Source organism: Anomaloglossus baeobatrachus, chromosome 6, assembly GCF_048569485.1.
Source record: "Anomaloglossus baeobatrachus isolate aAnoBae1 chromosome 6, aAnoBae1.hap1, whole genome shotgun sequence".
Classification (NCBI taxonomy): domain Eukaryota; kingdom Metazoa; phylum Chordata; class Amphibia; order Anura; family Aromobatidae; genus Anomaloglossus; species Anomaloglossus baeobatrachus.
This window is the reverse complement of record NC_134358.1, coordinates 86,675,976-86,703,535: the sequence shown is the minus strand read 5'-3', so window position 1 is coordinate 86,703,535 and position 27,560 is coordinate 86,675,976. Positions and strand designations below refer to the sequence as shown.

Below are 27,560 nucleotides of genomic sequence, written 5' to 3'. Positions count from 1 at the left end.
TTGGTTATAGGACAACATTTTAATCAAAATAAACCATATAGCACAAGAGTAACTGAAGACAAAACGTGGAATGTGTTCCATAACAAAAATTACTTTTAAACGTCTCCTTGTGAGAATATTTGAACCAAACGAAAAAAAAAAAAAAAAATTTAACTACTGTTAAACTTCACATATTTGAGACCGTGGTAAAAAGGAAGTTAAAACCAAGTCCATCTGGTCCTTTCAGATCCTGTCCAAAGACAAAAGAATATTCCGTGGTCCAATGGGTTTGTCAGTTAGCTCCTTCACGGCCATCAATGCTTCTTCGTAACTCTGGGTGCAGACTGAAGCGTGCCCTGTGGTCATTCCTTTTCGATTATATTTTATATCAACAGAACTAGAAATGATGTTATAGCCATAGAAAAAGTCTAAAATTTCATTGATGGTAATCGTGTATGGTAGGTTTTGCATGCGTATTATTGCTCCTGATGGCCTGCCAAAGTTTAGGTCAGTACCCGAAAAGGAATTATCGTAGTTATTGTAATTCATATTTCCGCTGTCAAACCCGTCATAAGACTCACCTCTACCACCAATCTCCATTGGATAAGAACCATGTTGCCTTTCTGGAGAACGTCTAAACTCGTTACGGTCATGGCTTGCCCCCATGTAAGAGTTTTCCTGTACTTCTGGTAGTGGAGCCTTTGCGTAGTCATCTCTATGGCCTTGAGAATGTGACATTGGAGTATCATTGAATGCACCAAATTCTTTCACCTGTTCTGCAGAAATACGTCTTACAAACACTACTGTCCCCAAAAACCGCAAACGATTCAAGCCTTCAGCAAGCGTAGCTTGTTCGTCTGATTGAAACCTAACCACAGCTTCTCCCAAACCAACTCCTTTGTTATCAAAAAGCAAGAAGATATCATCTTCATGCAGAAAAAATCCATCAAAGAAACTTTGTACTTCAGCTTTACTCACGTCGAAGGGAAAATTCCTTAAGTATACACAGCTCTTTAAATTCGATGACTCTCCTCTTGAATATTCCTCATACGGGTTTTGTTGCTTGGGATATTCTTCATACATGTTGCATTGCATGGGGTGTTCCTCATAAGTGCCGCGTTGCTTGGGATGTTCCTCATACGTGCCGCGTTGCTTGGTAGGTTCCTCATACATGCTGCGTTGCTTGGGATGTTCCTCATACCCCCCACGTTGCTTGGGAGGTTCCTCATACATGCCGCGTTGCTTGGGAGGTTCCTCATACCCCCCGCGTGGCTTGGGATGTTCCTCATACGCGCCGCGTTGCTTGGGATGTTCCTCATACGCGCCGCGTTGCTTGGGATGTTCCTCATACGCGCCGCGTTGCTTGGGATGTTCCTCATACGCGCCGCGTGGCTTGGGATGTTCCTCATACGCGCCGCGTGGCTTGGGATGTTCCTCATACGCGCCGCGTGGCTTGGGATGTTCCTCATACGCGCCGCGTGGCTTGGGATGTCGCTCAAATGGGTCATGTAATTTTGGTGGGGTTTGCGTTTCATGAGATTCTATTAACGCCAACATTGCCTTCCTAGCAATAGGCAAAATTAACATTTGTCGACCTTTAAATTCATTTTTACTTAAAGCAAGACATTTTTCATACTGCCTCTCATTTTTCAACATGATGAAGCCTTCTCTTGTCCGATTGTTAAACTTGTCATGCAGGAACTTAATCTGAGAATCTTCCATATCAGGTGCAGAAAAAAAACGCCTAATATCTTCTTTTTGGATACCATATGATAAGTTTTTCAGATGCACATATAACTGTTGATTTTGTGGTGACCTAGATCTCGTTCGGCTCTTGGGTATGGAGTATGCTTCACCAAGATTGCGTACAGCCTTCAACCACTTTGCTTCAGTAGTTTTCGTAACCGATATAAACCTTTCACCCATATATTCATTGTTCAAAAGCACAGCTTCATCTGCATCTTTTGCACTTCTGAACTTCACAAAGGCATTTCCATTCTTAAGACCGTTTGGACGCAAGAGAAAAAGAACTTCAACAACATCTAGGCCTTTAAAAAAGTGAATGATATCTATAGCCGTTACACTGTATGGCAGCCCAATACAATATACAAAAACATTGTTGTTAAAAGAATTTGCTTCCTTTTTGTCATTCTTTTCTACATACGATTGTTTATGTTTTGATACACTGTTGCCTATATTGGAATCATGGTACTTATTCTCAAATTTGCTTTGATTTCCTCCTTTCTTTGCCGTTCGGCTCATATCACCAACAGGTGGTACAGCTGGATGCTTTGGATTTTTGTTAGCTTTGCGGCTCATTTCCAGAGTACTTTGCATTTCAGACTTGCTGCTAAGAAGAAGCTGCACATGCAAGTTCTTAATGACACCTCCAGTCCGACTCATGCCTCGTCTGGCATCTTCATCTGTTGCAAATACGATAAATGCCTCACCATCTTTTCCACCAATAATATGCACTCCTCCATCAGGAATTTGCAAACCAGTAAAGAAATGCCGAATATCAGTCGAACCAGCATTAACAGGGAGCCCCTGTAAGCGGATCACTACAGCCATTTTTAGGGTCTCAAAGATTGTCACCTGAAAACAAAAGTGCACAACAGAAATGGTAAATAAATTGTAAAATAAAATATGCGCACATATAACAGACATCTAATCTGTACAGTCTATAGAAATAGTTATCACGACTATAAGGGTCCTGTTACACGTAGCAACACACCAGCGATCCAACCTGGCAGGGATCGCTGGAATGTGGCTACATGGTCGCTGGTGAGCTGTCAATCAGGCAGATCTCCATAGCAATCAGAGATCAGCCACCAGCGACCCCAGTGTAATGACTGCTCCCTGCACACTCAGAACAGGTGCTCGTTGGTCTCCCGCCGTCAAACACGCCGATGCGCGCTGCACAGGGGGAGACCAACGAGTAAAAAATGGTCCTGATCGTTCTGTCACGATCAGCGACCTCGCAGCAGGGGCCCGCTCACTGCTGCTTTTCACACACAGCGAGATCGCTAGCGAGGTCGCCGATACGTCACAAAACCTGTGACATTTCAGCAATCTCGCTGTGTGTGACGGGGGCTTAAAGGTACCGTCACACATAACGAGATCGCTAGCGAGATCGCAGCTGGGTCATTATTTCTGTGACGCAGTAGCGATCCCGTTAGCGATCTTGTTATGTGTGACACCTACCAGCGATCAGGCCCCTGCTGTGAGATCTCTAGTCCTTGCAGAATGGTCCAGGCCATTTTCTTCAAAGGCGATGTCCTGCTGGCCAGGATACATCGCTGTGTTTGACACTGTGTGACAGAGTCACAGTGACTGCTGAGATCGCTATACAGGTCGCTACTGCGACCTGTATTGTTCCTGCATCGCTGGTAAGGTCTGACTGTGTGACATCTCACCTGCGACCTCCCAGCGACTTACCAGCGATCCCTATCAGATCGCATCGTTTTCGGGATCACTGGTAAGTCGTTGTGTGTGACTGGGCCTTAAGACTCCAGACAACAAACAAAAATGTAAAAAAAGGCAAGATAACCAAATTCAAAAACACTGCACATAATCCAATTAACCGGATTACAGAAAAGGTCAAAGAAGGTTATGGGGAATGCGAACATTAAGGCTTCTTGTTGCCCAAAGGAACCACTAGAAGTCCATTTACACAGGCCAATATGGGGCATTAAACAACCAACCTCCGACTAGCTGCCATCAGCGTTTGTCTAATGGCCTATTTACACAGGCCGACCATGCTTCAGATGCCCACTGAAGGATCTGTAATAGATTGTTCAGTGGATATAGGCTGTCAATCTCAGCATTGCAAGTTTGGTTTACACAGTATGATGCACTGCTGAGAATGATCTTTTGAGCAGCACAAAAGATCATTTCATCTGATGAACAAGTGTTTTGCTTGGACATGGGATGATTGGCTGTTTAGAATTAGGCGTTCCTAGGAATGCTAATATTGCAGTGTTAATGCATTTTAGGATTTACACAATTAGCCTTCAAGTTTGAAATCCATCTCCCAGTCTTCTTACCTGTTTAAATCTTGAGGCTCGGGCTATAGGAATTTCGCTGCAAGAATAAAAATGTAGATAAAGTTTTCAGACATTAAGAAAGAAAAGAAAAAAAAAATACATTACACACGAAAGAGAATTTAGTTGCTATGGATTCTGCATTGTAAATCCACAGCAATTAACAGCACAACCTATGTGGATAGGGTTTTTTAAAGAAAACATCCCAATAAAAAAGAAAAACCTTTGCTGTACAAATTTCCCACAGAAAGTTGGCACTTATAAACCTACCGTTTAAGCTGCATTTACAGTTAGGCCCTGTGCGCACTGGGAAATAACTTTTTCTTAAGAAAAATCCGCACCCTCTGGCAGAATACTGCAACCGCGGCAGTAACGCGGCCACGGTACACCGCGGGTTGGTACATGCGGTCTTTTACCATCATCTATGGCAAAAAACGCAGATACCTGCAGAAAAGAAGTGACATGCTCATTCTTTTTGCTGCAGAATTTCTGCAGCAAAAACCTGTAGGTAAAAAAACAAAAACAAACAAAAAACGCAGTGTGCGCACAGCGTTTTTTTTCCCATAGGGTTGGCTGGGGAAGGACTGCAGAAAGGTCAAACAATTTCTGCAAGAAAAAAAACGCGGCAAATAACGCAGTGTGCGCACAGGGCCTTAGGCCTTGGCTTCACTTGTGAATCACTTCCTATGAGAGAGCATAGGAAGCGATATGCTAAGGACCCTTGACTCAGCCTCTGCTGCAAGCGTGAGCCAAGTGTCACACGACTGATCTGATTGTGCGATCGGATCATAAGTATGGAGAAGAGGGAGAGGGTATACCTTCTCCGCTGCATGCCTAAGCATACATCGCCCTGCACGCTGATGATATCCGAGTGCAGTGCGATGTTTCACATGCACCCATAGACTTGTATGGGTGCTTGTGAGCAGAGATTCGCTGCATGCTGCAGTTCTTGTCTCATGATGATACGGCTTGAGAAAAGAATCGCAAATGGACACTGCGAGTGCCATCCGATATTTTATCAGATTACACTTGTTTGTGTAAAATGCAAGTGGAACCCTCGCTCATTCCACAATAATCTCAGTGTGCGATCACAAAATGAGCAAGAAAAAAAAACTCATTCATTTGGTGAACTTGGGTGCACAACAAACCATCGTTCTCGTTTATCTACCTTTATAAACAGGCTACAAAATAGAAGTGCAAATGGAGCCATAGGCTCTGTGCCGCGGATTTCCAGCGGATTTGCTGCATGTTTCGCTGCAGAAAATGTTCATAACCTTTCTTCAGTGATTCACCAACAAAACCTATGGGAAAAAAAAATGCTGTGCGCACTAGGCGGATTTTGACAGCTACAGGTTTTGCTGCAAGATTCCCTTAGCAAAAAGAATTGCAGGTCACTGGAAAAAACGCACCAAATCCGCACCAAAACGCATGCGGATTTCAGTGCGTTTTTTTTGCGGTTTATTTCTACGGGTGCAGAAATCTTTCAGAGCCTGCGGAATTTTAAGAAAATTCCATTTTCTAGTGCGCACAGGGCCTTATTGTTTGTTAAATGATTGTGACCCGTTTCAGAGATAAAATGCTAAAGAAAAACAATAAAAACACAAAGTATGCACCAGAACTACATGTGCTACAAAAGCACAACATTAAATAATAAAAAGCTGGCGTCAGGGGGCGCACTTTCCCCTATGTGGGCTTCAAACCCGTCATTTATCACCCCATCTCATCAGTTAGAAACAGAAAAACAGCAATGGTTATTTAACTTGGGTTATGTGGGGATTTCAGTTTGTGGACAGAACCCTCTGAGATACATTGTGTTCCAAATTATTATGCAAAAAGAGTTTAGGAGTGAAAAGGTCAGAAATTTTTTGTTTGTCATTTAAACTCATTGCTGGTGATGTGTGTCAGGGCTCTTTATATCACTGAAAGCAATTAGTTTGGCAGGTGAGTCCAAATAAAGGCAAGACTACTTAAGAATTCTGTTCCACATTATTAACCCTCCGTCACATACAATAGGCCTGACAGGCACATCTCTTTTACTTTCATTTCTCCTTCCTCACCAGATTGTGAGGAAATCCCCTCCCTCCAGGTAGTCTCCTGTCTCTAGCAGCTCTGTGAAACCTCATACCACAGTTGGATTGCAGAGCTTCAGGAGGACAGATATAACTGCGCTAATCTCTCAGGCTCATTGTATGTGAACACGTCACACTCAAGGTTGGTATTTTATGTTTTTATTCATCACATGCTCTGCAAGTGTAATTTTTCTGGGGAAACTTCAGCATCTAATTCTGATTGAATATGTGTTTAATAGTACTTAAAAAGGTACCTTAAAATTAAGTTTGTTTCCATAAATTTTCTTTGTAGTTTTTTGACAGAGTCGAACTGGGGACTATTTGGCGGGAGTTTTGAAATGTTTGTATTTCAGAGTTATTAGTTTTATGTTAAGTAAATGGGTTTTTTTTTGCACCTGATTATGTGTAGTCTCTTTTATTACATCCCTATGAAGGTCACTGACCACTTTTAGAGCACTGAAATTGCAAACATTAGATATTATAGATATTTTTCTAGCCTGCGCCTGACAGTCACATTGTATGTGAAATTGTTAGAACCAATATTGTATGTGACGGAGGGTTAAGCAGCCTATATTTTTTGCCAAAATGGGAAAGAAAAAGGATGTGTCGGCTGCTGAGAAGCAACAAATTGTGGAGTATTTAGGTCAAGGCATGACTACAATCAACATTGCCAAGACACTTCATCGCACAATCAAGAAGTATGTAGCCGATTCACAGCACACACGTGTGCGTGCTGATAAGGAAAAATTGAGGACTCTTTCCAACAAGCAATTGCGTCAGGTTAAAAGAGCAGCTGCTAAAATGCCTAGTCATAGCAGCAGACAAGTTTTTGAAGCTGCTGGTGCCTCCAATGTCCCCCGAACAACAAGATGCAGTGTCCTTCAGAGGTTTGCAGCTATGCGTAAGCCATCCTGTCGACCACATCTATCCACTCCACACAAGCAGAGACGGCTCCAGTGGGCCAAACGATACATGAAGACTGACTTCCAAACTGTTTTGTTCACCGATGAGTGCCGTGCAACGCTCGATGGTCCAGTTGGATGGAGTGGAGGATGGCTGGTTAATGGACACCCCATGAAAACACAGCTAAGGCGCCAACAAGGAGGAGGTGGAGTAATGTTTTGGGCTGGAATCATCGGGAGAGAGATTGTCAGCCGCTTTAGGATCCCTGAAGGGGTAAAGATGAACTCCATAATCTATGTGGAGTTTCTAAAAGAGCACTTCCTGCCATGGTTCAGGAGGAGGAACCGTGCATTCCACAGCAAGATCATTTTCATGCATGATAATGCACCGTCTCATGCTGCAAATAACACATCTGCATCTCTGGCTGCTATGGGCATAAAAGAGGACAAACTTATGATGTGGCCACCATCTTCACCTGACCTCAACCCCATTGAGAACCTCTGGAGCATCATCAAAAGGAGTGGTTATGATGGCGGGAGGCAGTTCACATCTAAGCAACAGCTCTGGGAGGGTATTCTGTCCACATGCAAAACAATTGAAGCACAAACCATCCAAAAACTGACAAATTCAATGGACGAGAGAGTTCAGAAGCTTCTTTCAAACAAGGGGTCCTATGTGCAAATGTAACATCACCTAGAATTACGTTTTGACTTGAAAACTGTTTGATTTAATTTTGTAATAAGCTGATAATGCTTATAACGTATTTTTCGCTTTATAAGACGCACCGGATTATAAGACGCACCCCCAAATTTGGTGAAGGAATAGAACATTTTTTTCAATAAATGGGGTCCGTCTTATAATGCCAGTGTCTGTCTAACAAATCATATAGAGTATATGTCCCTCATAGCCCCCCCATCCTAAAATTAGCCCCCTTAATCTGAATATGGCCACCTTATATTGAATATAGCCCCCTATTTGCTGGCACACGTCCCCTGTGGCTGGCACACGCGGCCCCATGCTGCTGCTTTTAGTAAAATAATCTTTCCTTACCTTATCCAGCGCTGTGCTCCCTCGTGTACCCCTCCTTGGGGTTGAGCTCCGGCCTCCTGCATTTCCTGGTTCTCCAGCACTGTGCTCCCTTGTGTACCCCTCCTTGGGGTTGAGCTCCGGCCTCCTGCATTTCCTGGTTCACGGTCCCGGTCATGTGATCGGCACAGCAGTGTGACATCTCTGCGTGCCTGATCACAGCGGCAGGAGGGAGACTGGGCAGACACGCTGGAGGAGGTGAGTAAAGAGTTTATTATTTAACTATGGGCAGCAGCATGGGGGCCACAGCTAACACAGGGGGGGCATGTGCGATCAAAGCTAAGCACAGGCAGATATAATATGCGCCGCTCCCCCAGCCCATCGCCGCGGTGCAGTTTCAGGACCATGGTGATGGACAGCGGCTGTGCATATTATATGAGCCGGTGCAGGAGATCAAACGCTGCCGCCCACAGCTTCACAAGCCTCTACCAACCTCCACCAGACCCCAGCACCGCTCCAGAGCGGCCCCCACCTCCCCTGGACCCTGCAGTATATAATCTGTATATTCGGTTTATAAGACGCAGCCCCTACTTTCCCCCAAAATTTGGGGGAACAAAAGTGCGTCTTATAAAGCGAAAAATACAGTAATTTCACAATTGACCATTTTGTTTTTCAAAATAAAAATAAAAAAGGTTGAAAACTCTGCTGTGCATAATTTGGAACATGCATTTTAAGTGTTTATTATTTTTAAAAATATATCCTTTTTTGTATTGGAAGTTTGATCAAAAACATTTCAATTATACTCAAATAGTAGATGACTGGAAAATAACAATGACTGCAATTCATAAAGTTAATTTAGGAAAATATGAAAAAATATTTTTTGCATAATAATTTGGAACACAGTGTATACTATTCAAGTTCTCTGTTCTACAATATTTTCAAGACTGAGCGCACACAGAGCGAGTAAAATGGAGTGAGTGGAATGCGGGGAAAAGGGGGGCTAAATCGCATTCTAACCGGACCCATGTTACTCAATCGGGAAGCTCCCATGAGTGGGTTTTTTTTCCCCAGCCCTAATCGGACCGAGCAAAGAAATCACAACATGCTTCGGGTGGAATCAGATTAGTTTTCACTCGCACACATACAAGTTTATGGGTGCGAGATAAACATCGCATTGCACTCGCATTACACCGGTGTAATGCGAGTGCAGTGTAAGAATTGAATCAGCTGATAATGGAGGAGATAGGGAGATTAATCCCCCCCCTCCTCTGCAGCGCCTGCCCTGTCTTCTGCGGCTGTGCTGCGATCGCAGGATCACATCACTGTCGCATGACACTTGGCTTACACTTTAGCAGAGTAGGAGCTGAGTGTCATGCGATTCACTCGCATTAATGACCGTGTGGCCCCGACCTTATACTGTTACTACTATGTACTAAGTAGGTTGTAGGGGCAGAGACCCAGATTCCAGTGATATGTCTCTTACTGGACTGCTTGGTGCAGTAATGCTAGAATCCATTTTTTATAGTGCAGATCTGGCAGTGGTCAAAACGCTGAGCCCTGAATAACCTCCCCCCTCATTTGTCAGCAAGCTGACAATCACTGGTGGAGACTGGTTATACAGACCAGTTGCACTGCTTTGTAGAACATCAATCTGCAGTGATAATCTGCTAAAAACACTGATTATATTGAAACTAGTGCAAGCTTTTTATCAAATGACATTCCTGGAATCAGGGTCTCTGCCCTTACATAATACTGCTCTCAAATTAGAAAGCAAAAATCTGCTCTCAGATTCCCTTTAGTTTGTCTGTTTTTTCTGTACTCTATCACGATGTACGTGGAGTATGAACTCCGGAAATTGATGGGGAGGCACCTTAAAGGGGTATTCCCATCTCTAAGATTCTATCCCAATATGTAGTAGGTGGAATTATTATAATAATAATAATAATAATCATAATAAATAAAAAAAAAAAATATCAGCAAATTCCTCCAATTAGAAAGGTAATATAGTTCTCATGATATAGCCATGTCTCATCTCATCTGCACGGCATTGCAGGACCTTAGGTATCCAAGGTTACGACCACTACGACTGTCACAATATGCTTGGTCATTACCATGGATAGAGATTAGCAAACCTATGGATGTTCGGTTCGCAGGCCGCAAACGAGCCAAACCTCTTTGTGACCGGACCTTGCACGATAAGGTTCGGAAACACTGACTGACAGTTTGAGTTTCCGCCCACATACAGCCAGCCATAAGCAGATCACTTCCGAGGGAGAGTGGGCAGGCTTTTTCAAAATTATTTATTTTTTTGTGGCACACTATGTGATCACCCTGTTACACCCAGTTCGAGCCGTTCAAACACTGAAAGCGGCTCGCACATGGCTGAGCACCGAGCGTTCCTGAGCACAGCGTTGCTCGTGCAAGTTAAGTTCACAAGTATAGCATCTGATCCATGAACCCGAGCTCTGTGTTTTTTTAGTTGGTGTTCGGTTCGAAAACTGAACCTCAGGTTCACTCATCTCTAACCATGGATATGTAAGGTCCTGCAATGCCCTGCACAGGAGATAAACGACAGTGAAGTAGAAGAACTATACATTTCTAATTGGAGGAATTTGCTACTATTATTGTACTACACCTACTACATATTGGGATGGGATCTTGGAGATGAGAACAACCCTTTGTGTGTTCAGTCCTCGGCATGGCATTTGTACAGGTAGCCTTCTCTCAGTCGTGTTGTAACATTTCATTCAGAAGTATACAGTACCTACAAGTAGTCTTCAACCCCCTGCAGATTTAACAGGTTTGATAAGATGCAAATAAGTTAGAGCCTGCAAACTTCAAACAAGAGCAGGATTTATTAACAGATGCATAAATCTTACAAACCAACAAGTTATGTTGCTCAGTTAGATTTTAATACATTTTCAACATAAAAGTGTGGGTCAATTATTATTCAACCCCTAGGTTTAATATTTTGTGGAATAACCCTTGTTTGCAATTACAGCTAATAATCGTCTTTTATAAGACCTGATCAGGCCGGCACAGGTCTCTGGAGTTATCTTGGCCCACTCCTCCATGCAGATCTTCTCCAAGTTATCTAGGTTCTTTGGGTGTCTCATGTGGACTTTAATCTTGAGCTCCTTCCACAAGTTTTCAATTGGGTTAAGGTCAGGAGACTGACTAGGCCACTGCAACACCTTGATTTTTTCCCTCTTGAACCAGGCCTTGGTTTTCTTGGCTCTGTGCTTTGGGTCGTCTTGTTGGAAGATGAAATGACGACCCATCTTAAGATCCTTGATGGAGGAGCGGAGGTTCTTGGCCAAAATCTCCAGGTAGGCCGTGCTATCCATCTTCCCATGGATGCGGACTAGATGGCCAAGCCCCTTGGCTGAGAAACAGCCCCACAGCATGATGCTGCCACCACCATGCTTGACTGTAGGGATGGTATTCTTGGGGTCGTATGCAGTGCCATCCAGTCTCCAAACGTCACGTGTGTGGTTGGCACCAAAGATCTTGATCTTGGTCTCATCAGACCAGAGAACCTTGAACCAGTCTGTCTCAGAGTCCTCCAAGTGATCATGAGCAAACTGTAGACGAGCCTTGACATGATGCTTTGAAAGTAAAGGTACCTTACGGGCTCGTCTGGAACGGAGACCATTGCGGTGGAGTACGTTACTTATGGTATTGACTGAAACCAATGTCCCCACTGCCATGAGATCTTCCCGGAGCTCCTTCCTTGTTGTCCTTGGGTTAGCCTTGACTCTTCGGACAAGCCTGGCCTCGGCACGGGTGGAAACTTTCAAAGGCTGTCCAGGCCGTGGAAGGCTAACAGTAGTTCCATAAGCCTTCCACTTCCGGATGATGCTCCCAACAGTGGAGACAGGTAGGTCCAACTCCTTGGAAAAAGTTTTGTAGCCCTTGCCAGCCTTGTGACCCTCCACGATCTTGTCTCTGATGGCCTTGGAATGCTCCTTTGTCTTTCCCATGTTGACCAAGTATGAGTGCTGTTCACAAGTTTGGGGAGGGTCTTAATTAGTCAGAAAAGGCTGGAAAAAGAGATAATTAATCCAAACATGTGAAGCTCATTGTTCTTTGTGCCTGAAATACTTCTTAATACTTTAGGGGAACCAAACAGAATTCTTGTGGTTTGAGGGGTTGAATAATAAATGACCCTCTGAATAAACTTTTCACAATTTAAAAAAAAAAAAAAAAAGAAATAACATTCTTTTTTGCTGCAGTGCATTTCACCCTTCCAGGCTGATCTACAGTCCAAATGTCACAATGCCAAGTTAATTCCGAATGTGTAAACCTGCTAAATCTACAGGAGGTTGAATACTACTTGTAGGCACTGTATAGCCAAAGTCTGCGGAGGTCACACAAAATGAAAGGTCACTGGAAACAACGCTAAGGCTATGTTCATACGTTGCATTTTTTCTGCAGCCAAAACCTGCTCTGTTGGCAGTAAAAAAAAAAAACTAAAAAAAAAAAAATATAAATTGATAAGCTGTTTCTTTCCCAAACCGCAGCAATTTTCCATTTCAGTCGGGAGTGGGGGGATAGTGCGCATGAGATTTCTAAAATTTCAACTTTTGATGGTACTGTAAAAAGCAACTTTTAACCCCTTCACAACCGGCAGATTTTGCGCTTTCCGCGATTCTTCCTAGAGACGTAACTGTTATTTTTCCGTCAATCTTGCCATATGAGGGGCTCGCTTTTTGTGGAACGAGCTGTACTTTTAAAGTAACCATGAGTTTTACCATATACTGGAAAACGGCAAAAAATTCCAAATGTGGAAAAATTGCAAAAAATAAATAAATAAAAAAGGGCGATTGTACTATAGTTTGTGATATTTTATTCACGGTGTTACCTATATGGTAAAACTGATGTGTTGGTGTGATGCCTGAGGTCGGTGCGAGTATAGGTTTAAAAATAAAAACCTGACGTTTGTCAGAAAAAAGCGATTTACGTTTTGCGCCATTTTCCGCGACCCATAGCGTTCTCATTTTTCGGCATCTTTGGATCAGTGATGGCTTATTTTTTGCGTCTCGAGCAGACGTTTTTAACGGTATAATTTTTGCGCAGATGCTACATTTTGGTCGCTTGTTATTGCAATTAGCGCAAAATGTGACGACCAATAAAACCTTAATTTTGGCGTTTGGAATTTTTTTCCTGCTACGCCGTTTACCGATCAGATTAATTGATTCTATATTTTTATAGATCGGGCATTTCTGAAGACGGCGATAAAAAAAAAGTGTAATTTTTTTTTTTTTTAATTTTCAATGGGGCAAAAGGGGGGTGAGTTGAACTTTTATTTATTCAAAACTTTTTTTTTTTTTTACTAGGTCCCCCTTTTTCTTTTCTCCCGATCAGAGCAGCACCACTCAGACCGGGAGAAATGATCACCTCTACAAACAATCAGCACTCGGCTGTTTCTTACAAGATCATGTGAGGACAGATGTCATAACATGACCCTGTGCTACCATGTCACGTCACGTAACTTCTGGTATCGGTCTGCGAGTACGGATCTACCGCTATCACCGTTAATATGGCACGGTCACATCTTGCCAGCGCAATTTAAGGCGTTAAAAGGCACGGTCAGACGATTCCGCTCGTGCCTAGCAGACACACGTCAGCTGTATAAATCAGCTCGCGGGGATTAACACTATGACCGCTAGGACGTAACATTACTGCCCGCAGTTGTTAAGGGGTTAATTTGCATTAAATTCATGAAAAACCACAACAAAAATACAGTGTGAACAATGCCCGAAAGTGAAAACAGCAGAAGCCAGGAATATTGTTGAAGCCCACAGGGAAATCCACACAATCTGCTGCATATTTGCCTGCAATACATACTGTACAGTCGAGGGAGGAGGCTTACATTTAACACTAGAACTACTGAGGTAGTCATTTTGACTACTTTGCACTATGTATTTCTATATAGGTGTCACGAGTCCAGTAGTTCTAGTGTTAAAGCATCACTACAGTGGTAAAACAAATGCTGTGATAGGGCGTTAAGCGAATCGGAGTACAAATCACAACACAAGAAAAAAAATTAAAAAATCAACTACTTGTACTGTGTGCATGTGGATGATCCAAGTAACGGTCAGAAACCCAAAAATAGGCTTGAAGTGACACCGGGACAATGTCTGAAGCCACGTTCCCGGGGCCCATGTGACATGGTCATGACACATGAGCCTTGTGACCAATAATTACCGGCTTCCTTCTCCCCGCCTGTGGTCATTTGAGCAGGAAGCCAGCGCAACACTCACATCTTGCTGAAAATGTCCGAAGGAGGGAAGACAGACATTGGGCGCTGATTAGTCGCGGAGCTCACGTCATAAGAATATCACGTGGGCCCCAGGAACGCGGCTTAAGACATTGCTGGAACCTCAGCCACAATGGAGTTGAGCATAGGCTTATTTTTACAGGAGTGAACAAGGGGAATGAGAGGGCGGTGTCCAAGTAGTGAAAACCCCTTTAAGGAGGATCTGGAATATTACAACAAAATCACCTTATAAAACTCAGTGTGAGCATACCCAAAGGTGCCTTGCCCTCCACTGGCAAAGTTTGCACTCACAGTGCATAGATAAATAATTCTATGAATCACATAAAATTAACAAAATAAAAGCTGAAGTTTAGTTAAGGCCACGTCACACTAAGCAACATCGCTAGCAACATCGCTGCTAAGGAACAACTTTTGTGACGTAGCAGCGATGTTGCTAGTGATGTTGCTGTGTGTGACATCCAGCAACAACCTGGCCCCTGCTGTGAGGTCGTTGGTTGTTGCTGAATGTCCTGGGCCATTTTTTAGTTGTTGCTGTCCCGCTGTGAAGCACACATCGCTGTGTGTGACAGCGACAGAGCAACAACTAAATGTGCAGGCAGCAGGAGCCGGCTTCTGCGGACGCTGGTAACCACAGTAAACATCGGGTAACCAAGAAGCTCTTACCTTGGTTACCCGATATTTACCTTCGTTACCAGCGTCCGCCGCTCTCACACTGTCAGTGCTACCTCCCTGCTCTCTGTACACATAGCCACAGTACACATCGGGTAATTAACCCGATGTGTACTGTGGCTAGGAGTGCAGGGAACAGGGAGCCGGCACTGGCAGTGTGAGAGCGGCGGACGCTGGTAACGAAGGTAAATATCGGGTAACCAAGGGAAGGGCTTCTTAGTTACCCGATGTTTACCGTGGTTACCAGCGTCCGCAGAAGCCGGCTCCTGCTGCCTGCACACGTAGCAGAGTACACATCGGGTAATTAACCCGATGTGTACTGTGGCTAGGTGTGCAGGGAGCCAGCGCTAAGCGTTGTACGCTGGTAACCAAGGTAAATATCGGGTTGGTTACCCGATATTTACCTTAGTTACCAAGCGCAACATCGCTTCCACGCGTCACTGCTGGCTGGTCACTGGTGAGATCTGCCTGTGTGAAAGCTCACCAGCAACCCGTGTAGCGACGCTCAAGCGATCCCTGCCAGGTCAGGTTGCTGGTGGGATCGCTGGAGCGTCGCTTAGTGTGACATCTCACCAGCAACCTCATAGCAACTTACCAGCGATCCCCATCAGGTTGTATCGTTGTTGAGATCTCTGGTAAGGTGTTTAGTGTGAATGGGCCGCTACTCTTTAAAAGGGAACCAGTCAAGTCAGATAGAGAATAACCTGCAGATATTGGATTAACTTCTAGGGTTAAACATTATGAAGGTGCTTGGCCTCAGTACTGAAAGCTCCGCACCTGGGAGAAAAAAAAACGTATTTCTGCCAGGAGACAGTTTTTAGTAACAGGTGTGCAGGAGCGGCTTCTGTCAGCACTCGTGAGTGGCAGTTGTAAGCATGCCCTGGCATTTTTACAGCACTCATTGCAAGGCATCAACGCAGAGCAGGGGCGATCTTAGAGCTGCCACTCAGTGACTAAAGCCTCACCTCTATAACAAACTCAGCGGCATCACGACCGGGTACCTTTATAACAATAACGAGCTTAGTTCAACTCCATATCTGCAGGTTAATAGCATTATTCAACCTCACAAATTCCCTCTAAATGAAACTACCAGGAAAAAGAAAAAGTCCATATGTATACATCAGCTGCAGAAAATCCAGAGTAACGAATCCTTGTCAAGTTATGTGGATTTTGGTACAGGTAAGGGGGTGCGGGGTATGACAAAAAAAACCCCAAACAGAATATGCAAAATAAAAGTCCCTTATGCACTGTTGAGGAATTGCCAACACGAGTATATGGGTTTGGTTTTAACAAGTACCTGCCCCGATTCAATATCAATGACTAGAGCTATTCCAAAAATAGGAAATTAGCCCATTTACAAAACAGGGGATGGCATACTGAGAACTAGGGGGTGGAGGTGGATAATGACTACTAGGGGCCTCAGCCCTGTCTTGAATGGAGCAACTCCATTCACGCACTGACGAAGGCACAAGCCGAAACGTACGTTGAGCAGGAGAAGCTCCCGGCGTACTGCTCTTGGCCAATATTTATGCATGGTATGCTATTTGGTGACAGCGTGATCGTGGGATTTCAACCTGCAGCGGGTGTTTACGATCAGGTTTAATATCCCCTGGGTTAGCCACACTGACTACTATGACTGACATGCACATGTATCCTGTATAGCAGGGTGCATTTAGTCATTGTACTGCAAAGAACAATAATTGAATTAACTCTCTGAGGTGGGGTTGTCCACACTGTGTGCCAGCATTGTGATCAGATGGTAGTCGTTTGATTTAGCGAATACAGATTTGAGTCGCTGTGGTATGTTTTTATACTATAAACAATATGATTGCTAGTTATATAAAGACTGTATATTTTGGCTATCAACAAGCAAACCATAATAGTGACAGGTAGTGCTCTTAAAAAGATGCAGCTTGCACAGGTAACCTGTGTTCACGAACTGCAGCCAAAACTGCACGTTGTCAGAGAGCCTGGAAATGTCACAAAAAATGCTTGTAATTGTAGGTGCGTTTTTGTGACAAATGTTGACAAAAACGCAGGAAGAATGAACATGCTGCATTTTAATTTGTCACAAGCTTTTGACAAAACGCTGACAAATAAAACGCTGACAAATAAACTGCAATGTGCGCACAGCAAACCTGACTTCTCATAGACTTTGCTGGGAAGTCAAATGTCAGAAAGTTCTGACAACAAAACTGCAGCAAAAAAATGCAGAAAAAAAACACAGCGTGCGCATGTAGCCTTATAATAAATTCAATATTGGTCTAGGAGTTCTACATTGGTTAACACTTAAGGAGCTATGTGATATCCCGATTTTGAGAATAACTATAGTACCATATTTTCCGGACTATAACGCGCACTTTTTTTCCCCTCCAAATGTTGGGGGTGTGTCTTATAGTCTGAATGTAGGGCATGGCTGCGGGGAATGAGGGTGGTGCGGGTCATCGGGGGGCATGAGCAGCGACAACCGTGACCACATGGGCCAGCTCATTTCATATGCACGCCCATCATACCGCCCATCATCTCTCCGGCTCTGACAGGAGGGCGGAATGATAGGCGGTGGATGCGCGGCAACTACAGCCTGGAGTGATCGTGTGTGACTATATTCCCTGCCCCCTGTGCATCATCATCAGCGCGGGGTGCAGTGAATCAGTATACTCACCGTCCACGATCCCTGCAGCATCGCTCGTCCTCCTGTCTGTGCCAGCAGCAGCGCCGCTGACCTGTGTGGAGCCGGCCACGATCCCTACAGCATTGCTCGTCCTCCTGTCTGTGCCGGCCGCGACTGTGTGTGGAGACTAGCAGTGCGCACAACGATGACGTCATCGCTGTGCACACGTGTCCACACACAGCCACGGCCGGCAGAGACAGGTGGAGGAGCGATGCTGCATGGAGCGAGGAAAGGGGAGTATAAACGTTTATTTTTTTGTGTGCCACAGGATGCGGCCATATGCCAGGATGGGGTATGTATATAGCAGGATGCCGCCATATGCCAGGATGGGGTATGTATATAGCAGGATGCCGCCATATGCCAGGATGGGGTATGTATATAGCAGGATGCCGCCATATGCCAGGATGGGGTATGTATATAGCAGGATGCCGCCATATGCCAGGATGGGGTATAAAATATATATATATACATACACACACACATATATATATACATATATACACACACATACATATACATATATATATTGTCATTCCACGTCAAGTGATCCAAATATGAATTTTTTTTTAACTGACTTCTGTCAAATTTTTTTAAGAAGTACAATGTTAATTACAAATTAAAAAAAAAGTTTTGAATTTTTATCTTCATCAGTTAATTTTTTTACAGACTTTTAAAGTTTTGAAAAAGCGCAAATTTTGCCTGGTACGGCTTTACATTTATCATCATGTTTCGGGCTAGAAGTAAGATAAAGAGGTGGGAGAGGCATGTTTCTCAGAACGATAATCGGCTTTCATTTGATATGTCACAAGATTATATGTTTCTTTATATTTTGTTTTGGAGAAATCAAATTCAAAATTTTGATGCGCAATTGTGAAAAAAACGTATGTTTTAAAATTGAGAAAAATTGCATGTGTTACTTGCTTATATTTGTACAGGGATTTAACTTGGGACCTATCAGATTTTATTTTTTATTTTTTTTTAATTCTTGAATCCTCTGATTTTATGTTTGAGTTCCTTCCTTTTTCTTTCCAAATTACAGCTTACTGAATAAAACATTTAAATGCAACAATAAAGAAACACAAAAAACAAATACTGTAAGTGCCAGAATAAATACATCTTAATTATCATAACATAACTTTGTCAACATTTTCAACCTGAAAGCATTGAACAAACCAAAAGAAAAAAAAGGTGGTGATATCCTCAAGGGGGATTTTCGAACAGTCTCATCCTAATTATATGTTAAGAACAAGATTAAAAGAACCAATATTTTTAACATCCATTTATAGATGTAACAATTTTTATTATATCACTAAACATGTCATTTATGAATTAAGAAGAATAGTACAGTAGTTACATCCTCATTCTATAATATATGAGCAAATCCAACAATTACCGTATTTTTCGTTTTATAAGGCGCACCGGATTATAAGACGCACCCCAAATTTAGACCTAAAAAAAAAGGTAAAAAAAATGGGGTCAGTCTTTTAATCCGGTGTTGTCTTAGCGGAGGGGGGTAGCAGTGGTGGTGAAGCGGGGTCACAGGAGGCAGAGGTTGAGCTGGCAGCCGCGGCGGGTTAGTAGCGCCAGCCACAGCGGGTCCATGGCGGCAGGCGTGTCAGCATTCGTGGTTGGAGCTGCGGCGGGTCCGTGGTGGGAGCCTTGGCAGGTGACAGGTGGAGCAGGCCAGTGAAGTGTCTCAGTGTGTCCGCGGTCCTGCTTCAAATGATGGTGCCTGGAGCGGCGCATGCGCAGATGGAGTGCTCATCCAAGGGCTCCATTTACGCACGCGCTGACTCCCGTCGCCATCATTTGAAACTGGGACCGCGCACACACTGGGACACCTGCCGCACAGCCGCCCGCCCGCCCTCCGCACACACGCAGAGTGACAGCGAGCAGGCCGCCCTCCGCACACACAGAGAGGCAGCCGGCACAGACGGGCACCCGGCTGCCCGCACGTACAGAGAGGCAGCCAGCACCGACAGGCACCCGGCTGCCTGCACGCAGCCACAGGCACCAGGCCGCACTCGGTCGACGCACAAACAGCACCCCGGTAAGCTGTATTCGGATTTTAAGACGCACCCGATTTTCCTCCCAAATTTTTGGGAGGAAAAGTGCGTCTTATAATGCGAAAAATACGGTACGTTTTTAAACTGCCCTTTTATCAACAATTTGTCCCTTTTAGTGGGTGAAATGTAATCTTGTCCATAAGCGATTACTAGCAATGGCCATTTTCTTTTGTGTCAAAGAGTATGTGCGGCCTGTCATGGTGCTTGGCTCCACCTAAGTTAATATCAGATTTTTGTTAACTTTTAAAAAGTCTGGTTTTCTTGGATACACAAAAGTATAGCGCTGGAACAGAAGGATGCAAAAACGTCAATTCTACTTCTTCATTTTCACAATCTTTGGAGATTACAGTAGCCAGCCACCAGCGCCGATCATATTCACAGGTCACATAACCAGTTATGTCATCCATTGTCAATCTTGTGCCACCTTCTACCACTTCATGGACTTCACTGTCATTGCTGAATGAAAACAATCCTAGTTTTTATTTCTGTTTCACTACATGGAATGAAAGAGTGGTATTGCTGAGTCCCTTTGATGGATTCGGCTTCTCGTTACCGATGTTTTAACAAACTCTCCTCCTCTTCATAGTCCTAGTTTGTACAATACATGAACTGGATGTTAAGAATATTTTTGCACTCCATTTGAAAAGTTGCATGGGTGTTAAGATTTGGTCTAAATATGCCCTCTGCAGGCTGGCTTGAGCTGCAAGGCGATTCACGGTGCGTCCTAAACCATCACATACACCATTGCCATGAGCAGTGGCAAAAAAGTGCCATTCAGCTTCCACTCCAAAATCTTTCTTGTGGTGGCATATGTTTATACGGTTTTTCCTGTTTTTATACTATGCAGAAGAGCCATCCGAGAAGTAGTAGACCTTGCACAAACTTGGTAGGATGTCCGTTTTTATCGGAACAAATGAACAGCTATCATAGTTTTTCAGATAAATAGTGATAAATGCTGTGTTTATTGCAGCAATCAAAAAGTAGTGCAAGCAGTGATTTCCTCACTCTGTTTCAAAAAACACTGTTTCACCCCATTGAAATCAATGGGGGGGTGTTTTTCTGAACGATGATCACTCAGATTAGCGCTGTGTTTGTGTGTGTATTAGCCCTTAATAAGAAAAAGCATTAAACTATTAATATAAATTTACTCAAACTTTAAACACACTGACCAATATTGTAGCACACCAACTCCTTTGATGCCTATGTAGAGAACGGTTTGTGCAAAAGTGAACATCTGGGCATGTCGTCCACATGAAAGCTCTGAAGCTCGGTCTTACTTCCTGACTCTGCGGTGGGCAGATACTTCACATGATTTGATCATGATTTGATGATCTGAATTCAAGATCTTTGAATTAAAGGGGTGGTTCACCCATATTTTTTATTGTCTAGATCGATATTATATTGAGAAACAATGTTTCTCTCAAATACCTTGTGTTGCCAATAGTGCCTGTGAGAGGCGCTATTGCAGACCGCTTCTCCCCGTCCAGTGACGTACCCGTCCAATGCTGCCTCGTCACATCCGTGCAGCCGGCTACATTCTGAGCCCATCTGCTCCCTGCTCCTCCTCCCTCACAGCACGTCTCTTGCTTGCAGCGTTCTGCGAGGAGGGAGGGGGGAGCAGGAGACGCGCTGTGCTAGGAGGGAGGAGCAAATGGGCTGTGACAGCAGTGAAACACCGCTCAGAGTCTGGAGGACTGTAGCCGGCTGCACGGATGTGATGAGGCAGCATTGGACGGGTACGTCACTGGATGGGTACGTCACTGGACGGGGAGCAGCGGTCTGCAATAGCGCCTCTCACAGGCACTATTGACAACACAAGGTATTTGAGAGAAACATTGTTTCTCAATATAATATCGATCTAGACAATAAAAAATATGGGTGAACCACCCCTTTAAACACTGTAATAGTTATATTTTTAAATATGATCCCATCGTGATCCCAACTTGAAATTTGGTACAGATGTAGCCAGGAACATAGCATGCACATGTGCATTTTTTTACATTTTTAAATTAAACGTTTTTTTTTTTTTTCGGAAGTTCGTTTTAAAATCTTGCGTTTGCATGGGTAAAATATTAGCAAAGATACTTTTGTGAAATATCTGGTTGAAAGCCTGTAACGTACTGAGTAGAATGGTGTCTATTTTGTTTCTCTATCTTTTTTCTAGCCTGAGTTATGAACAAAGATGTAAAGGCAGGCAACACCGAAATTCGCACTTTTAACAAACTTTGAAAATCAATTAAAAAAAAAAAATCTAGAATTTTTTCTTCACATTTTGCATTCTCTGACACACTATTACCAAATAAAATCTCAAAATAATTAAAAATAGAGGTAAAAATCATTGGTTCACTTGACATGGAATGAGCCATTACAGTATATGTCAGTGCGTATGTGGGTAGTATATAGTGTATGTCAGTGCGTATGTGGGTAGTATATAGTGTATGTCAATGCGTATGTGGGTAGTATATAGTGTATCTGAGTATGTGGATAGTATATAGTGTATCTGAGTACATAGGTAGCATATAGTGTATGAGTATGTAGGCAGTATATAGTGTATATCAGGATGTATGTAGGTAGTATATAGGGTGTATATGTGTCTGTAGGTAGTATATATAGTGTGTATGTGGGTAGTATATAGAAGATGGCATATAATATGTACAATACAAACTATTATATACAAGTGTGTATATGGTATACAGTAAATGTAATCGTGTATGTACAGTATACATCATGTGTTTCTCTGTAGGAGTATATGAGTGTATGTAGAAAAACTGTATCACAAGAGAACACCACACACCGGGGCAGCAAGGGGAAGGCGAGTATAATTGTAACATTTTTGTTAAAATGTGCGGTGGGGATCATATGTACCAGGATGGGGACATATATACAAGGATGGGGGACAGATTCAAGCATGGAATGGGAAATCTCGGTGAACAAGGCTCTTTCCCTCAGCATCCAGCTTGTCCATGCTTCGATATCAAGGGAAAACTGGATGCTGAGGTGGATGTATAGCAGGGCATAGGAAAGCTGCATGCTGAGGGAAAGATGTGAAGTGAAACAAAGCATGGAAAGCAGGATGCCAAGGACAAGATGGATATCAGAACATACAGTGCTGGCCAAAAGTATTGGCACCCCTGCAATTCTGTTAGATAATACTCCTTTTATTCTTGAAAATGATTGCAATCACAAATTCTTTGGTATCTTCATTTGTCTTCAATGAAAAAAAATAAAAAATAAATTGTCATAAAGCCAAATTGGATATAATTCCACACCAAACAAAAAAGGGGGTGGACAAAAGTATTGGCACTGGTTGAAAAATCATGTGATGCTTCTCTAATTTGTGTAATTAACAGCACCTGTAACTTACCTGTGGCACCTAACAGGTGTTGGCAATAACTACATCACACTTGCAGCCAGTTGACATGGATTAAAGTTGACTCAACCTCTGTCCTGTGTCCTTGTGTGTACCACATTGAGCATGGAGAAAAGAAAGAAAACCAAAGAACTGTCTGAGGACTTGAGAATCCAAATTGTGAGGAAGCATGAGCAATCTCAAGGCTACAAGTCCATCTCCAAAGACCTGAAAGTTCCTGTGTCTACGGTGCATAGTGTCATCAAGAAGTGTAAAGCCCATGGCACTGTGGCTAACCTCCCTAGATGTGGAAGGAAAAGAAAAATTGACGAGAGATTTCAACGCAATTTTGTGCGGATGGTGGATTAAGGACTAACATCCAAACAAGTTCAAGCTGCCCTGCAGTCCGAGGGTACAACAGTGTTAACCCGTACTATCCGTCCATGTCTGAATGAAAAGGGACTGTATGGTAAGATGCCCAGGAAGACCCCACTTCTTACCCAGAGACATAAAAAAGCCAGGCTGGAGTTTGCCAAAACTTACCTGAAAAAAGCCTAAAACGTTTTGGAAGAATGTTCTCTGGTCAGATGAAACAAAAGTAGAGCTTTTTGGGAAAAGCTATCAACATAGTTTACAGGGGAAAAAAAAAAAAAGAAAAAAAAAAAAGAAGAGGCATTCAAAGAAAAGAACACGGTCCCTACAGTCAAACATGGCGGAGGTTCCCTGATGTTTTGGGGTTGCTTTGCTGCCTCTGGCACTGGACTACTTGACCGTGTGCATGGCATTATGAAGTCTGAAGACTACCAACAAATTTTGCAGCATAATGTAGGGCCCAGTGTAAGAAAGCTGGGTCTCCCTCAGAGGTCATGAGTCTTCCAGCAGGACAATGACCCAAAACACACTTCAAAAAGCACTAGAAAATGATTTGAGAGAAAGCACTGGAGACTACTTAAGTGGCCAGCAATGAGTCCAGACCTGAATCCCATAGAACACCTGTGGAGAGATCTGAAAATGGCAGTTTGGAGAAGGCACCCTTCAAATCTCAGGGATCTGGAGCAGTTTGCCAAAGAAGAATGGTCTAAAATTCCAGCAGAGCATTGTAAGAAACTCATTGATGGTTACCGGAAGCGGTTGTTTGCAGTTATTTTGGCTAAAGGTTGTGCAACCAAGTATTAGGCTAAGGGTGCCAATACTTTTGTCTGGCCCATTTTTGGAGTTTTGTGTGAAATGATCAATGATTTGATTTTTGTTTCATTCTCTTTTGCGTTTTTTCATTGAAGACAAATTAAATGAAGATAATACCAAAGAATTTGTGATTGCAATCATTTTCAAGAAGAAACTGAGAAAATTCTTATAGAATTGCAGGGGTGCCAATACTTTTGGCCAGCACTGTAGGAAAGCTGGATGCTGATAGAGGGATTTCAGAGCATTGGAAAGCTTGGTGCTGAGAGAAAGAGCTGAGTGTCTGCGTCATTATCCCGTACCCAATCGATGTAATTATCCCGATCCTCGAGTGCTGGTGTATGGGGGCCCAGGTCCAAATTTTGCACCAGGGCCCACCAAACTCTAGTTATGCCACTGCCTGTATCTAGTAGCATACATAAAGAGATCTTTAGAAAAAGTATGTCTAAAGATCCTTTATGATATGCTAATGAAGCCAGCGACTAGTCTCAAGGTTGTTACTTCCATTGGCTAGTCGGCCCCCTAAAAATGTAAGCACGTCCCTGTGGGTATCCTAACATGCTAATAAACGTGCAGTATGAGAGGTACGGTCGATCTCACCTCTCTCTGCTGTCACTGCATCTGATGCTGGATTTCAGCTCAGTGCGCATGATCAGAAGTCCTGGACTTCCAGTCATGTGTACTATGAAGCCAGGTGTACGTGTCCCGGCTTCACACTAGTGTAGTGAGCATGACCGGAAGTCTGGGGACGTTCGGATTGTGTACACTGAACCTAAAACAAGCAGTGGAAGTAGAGGTGAGGAGCGACCATGCCTCTGATGCTGCACATCAGTAGCAAGTTAGCACGCTGGCAGGGGCATACTTACATGCTAAGGGGGCCAACTAGCCAAGGGAAGTAACGCCCTTGCAACTATTTGCTGGCCTCATTAGCATATTAGAAAGGATCTTTAGAAATACTTTTCTAAAGATCTCTTTATATATGCTAGTAGATACAGGGACAGTTAGTCAGGGAATAGCAACATGGACCCAGAACTGCTCGTGGTTCTGGGTGCATATTGGACCTGTCAGGTTCCCTTTAAAGAGAACCTGTTACCACTTTTTTGGCGTATAAGCTGCGGCCAGCACCACCGGGCTCTTATATACAGCATTTTTACATGCTGTATATAAGAGCCCAGGTCGCTGTGAGAACATAAGCACTTTATAATACTTACCCAACGGTCGCGCGGTAAGCCATAGGGGCGTCTTTGTTGTCCAGTGCCGGCGCCTCCTCTTTCGGCCATCTTCTTCCTCTTTCTGAAGCCTGTGTGCCTGACGCATCTACGTCATACACACTCGCCGGTCACGCGCATGCGCACTACAATACTTTGATCTGCCCTGCTCAGAGCAGATCAAAGTGCGCCTACTCAGGACCTGAATGCCGGCGAGTCTAGATGACATCGGATGCGTCATACACCGTGGCTAGAGAAGGAGAACAAAGATGGCCAAAAGAGGCTGCGCTGGCACCAGAAAACGGAGACGCCCATATGGCCAACCGCGGGAACGTTAGGTATTATAAAGTGTTTATGTACTCACAGCGGCCTGGGCTCTTATATATGTTAGAATGCTGTATCTAAGAGCCTGGTGGTGGTGGCCGCAGCTTATACGACAAAAAAGTGGTGACAGGTTCCCTTTAAATGAAAGGCTCTTGCCTTTTGTCTTATACACACCTGCCACTGTCTTCACCTTCTATGGTCACCGCTGTGGTCAATTGTATAGCGAACCCCAGCACTCAAATATAGACACAAGTGACACTGTCGCTTCACCGTTTAGGCAAAACCTTGAAAAAGGCTCCAGTAACCAAAACGTTGTCTTTTTTGCTCCCCCGTTTGGTGCACTTTTGGCAGAATATTAAAACAAAATAAAAATTTACCTCACTTGTGTCTATATTTGAATACTGGGTACTATATTTACCCCAATAGCACCTACCTATAGTGGTTGAGCCAGGCTTATCCCTTATGCACCACTGTGGACAATGTCCTGTGATTTGTGAACGGCTGGCAGCTCCACTGTTTCATGGAGTGCCAGCGGTAACATAAGTCTATGAGCGCCTCATTCTGGCTCTCATAGACTTGTATTGAGAGCTTTTGATGCAACTCCTGACCAGTTAAAAATTTTGGGCAAAAGATGGCATGATGCTTTTTGAAAAACAAAGCCACCAGTAGGCGTGTACATGACAAGGGGCATACAGTTAAAAGTGCCACTCGAGCACAGAAAAGAAACCCCAACCGCTGGAGTGCGTGCCTAAAGAAAAGCAGACATGGCAACCGCAGGATGAACAGCAGGGCGGGTAAGGCTGCTTTCATACCTCCGGTTTTAGCAGAGTCGGCCAATCCGGCTCTAAAACCTATGCAACGGATGCGGCGACAAAACCGCATCCTTTGCATAAGTTTTTTACATGCGGCCCGTCCGGCTGGATGCATTTTTTGCCGAAGAACGCCGCATGCGGCGTCCATAGGCATGCATTGCAAATTGCGCCGCATCGGCTGGATCCGGCGCGATGCGGGGTTTTTTGCCGGACAAAAAAACGTGCCAGGCAACGTTCCATCCGGCCGCCGCATCGGCTAAATCTGCCACATGCCACAAAAACTGGACGGAACACAAGCCCATGAGGCACAATACGGCACTAATGTAAGTCTATGCAAAAAAAAACACAACCGGCGGCAAAAAAAACCGGTTGGGTTTTTTCTGCAAAGAGCCGGATTGTGCCGCAGAGCAAAAACCAGATGTGTAAAAGCAGCTTTAAGTACACGCATTCATATAATAAGGGTGCGAGCATCACCATGACAACTGCACACGTAGTAGTCGCCGGCTTACGATGGTCACTTCATCAGCATCTCTTAGTGTGCAGGTTTAGGCAAAAAAAAATGAATAAAATCCTACAGAAATGGTAAAATTCGTTGTATTTGGAGCTATATAGCCAGTTCCTACGTGCAAGACAGGAAGGGAGAGAATATTTTATCACTTCCTCCTGCATGCACAACTGAGGGGGGGGTTTCCTCTCATAGTATCACTACAAGTCCCAGCACAAGTCTCCTACAACTACCACACAAGTCCTCAATCACCACAGGCCAGCGCCTCACACAGGAAACAGGCCGCGAAGCGCCCACACACCACCACCCGGGGCCTCAGAGAACCGTTCCCGCCAGTTGAGCCCGTATACACTAATAAATAGCCAGTATTTACCAAATCTCACACCCCAGCAGCGAAAAGACCGACCGCAGGAGAGAAAGTGAAGCGCCTCCAAAATGGCGTCCACACTCCGCAGCTCCGTCCTTGTGGAA

At 43.9% G+C, this 27,560-nt stretch overlaps 1 protein-coding gene across 1 annotated transcript; it reads right to left on the bottom strand.

The window, feature by feature from the left end:
* On the bottom strand, positions 1-27,557 carry LOC142317099 (RNA-binding protein 12B-like). Its single transcript, XM_075353087.1, has 3 exons — positions 27,463-27,557; positions 4,026-4,062; positions 1-2,574 (listed from the first exon to the last, which is right to left on the bottom strand). The coding sequence occupies exon 3, from the start codon at positions 2,548-2,550 to the stop codon at positions 223-225; it is 2,328 nt and encodes a 775-aa protein (XP_075209202.1). The 5' UTR covers positions 2,551-2,574; positions 4,026-4,062; positions 27,463-27,557; the 3' UTR covers positions 1-222.
* Positions 27,558-27,560: the final 3 nt, after the last annotated feature.

Coding starts and splice junctions, on each gene's coding strand:
- LOC142317099 (XM_075353087.1), bottom strand. CDS start 2,550: ATGGCTGTAGTGATCCGCTTACAGGGGCTCCCTGTTAATGCTGGTTCG.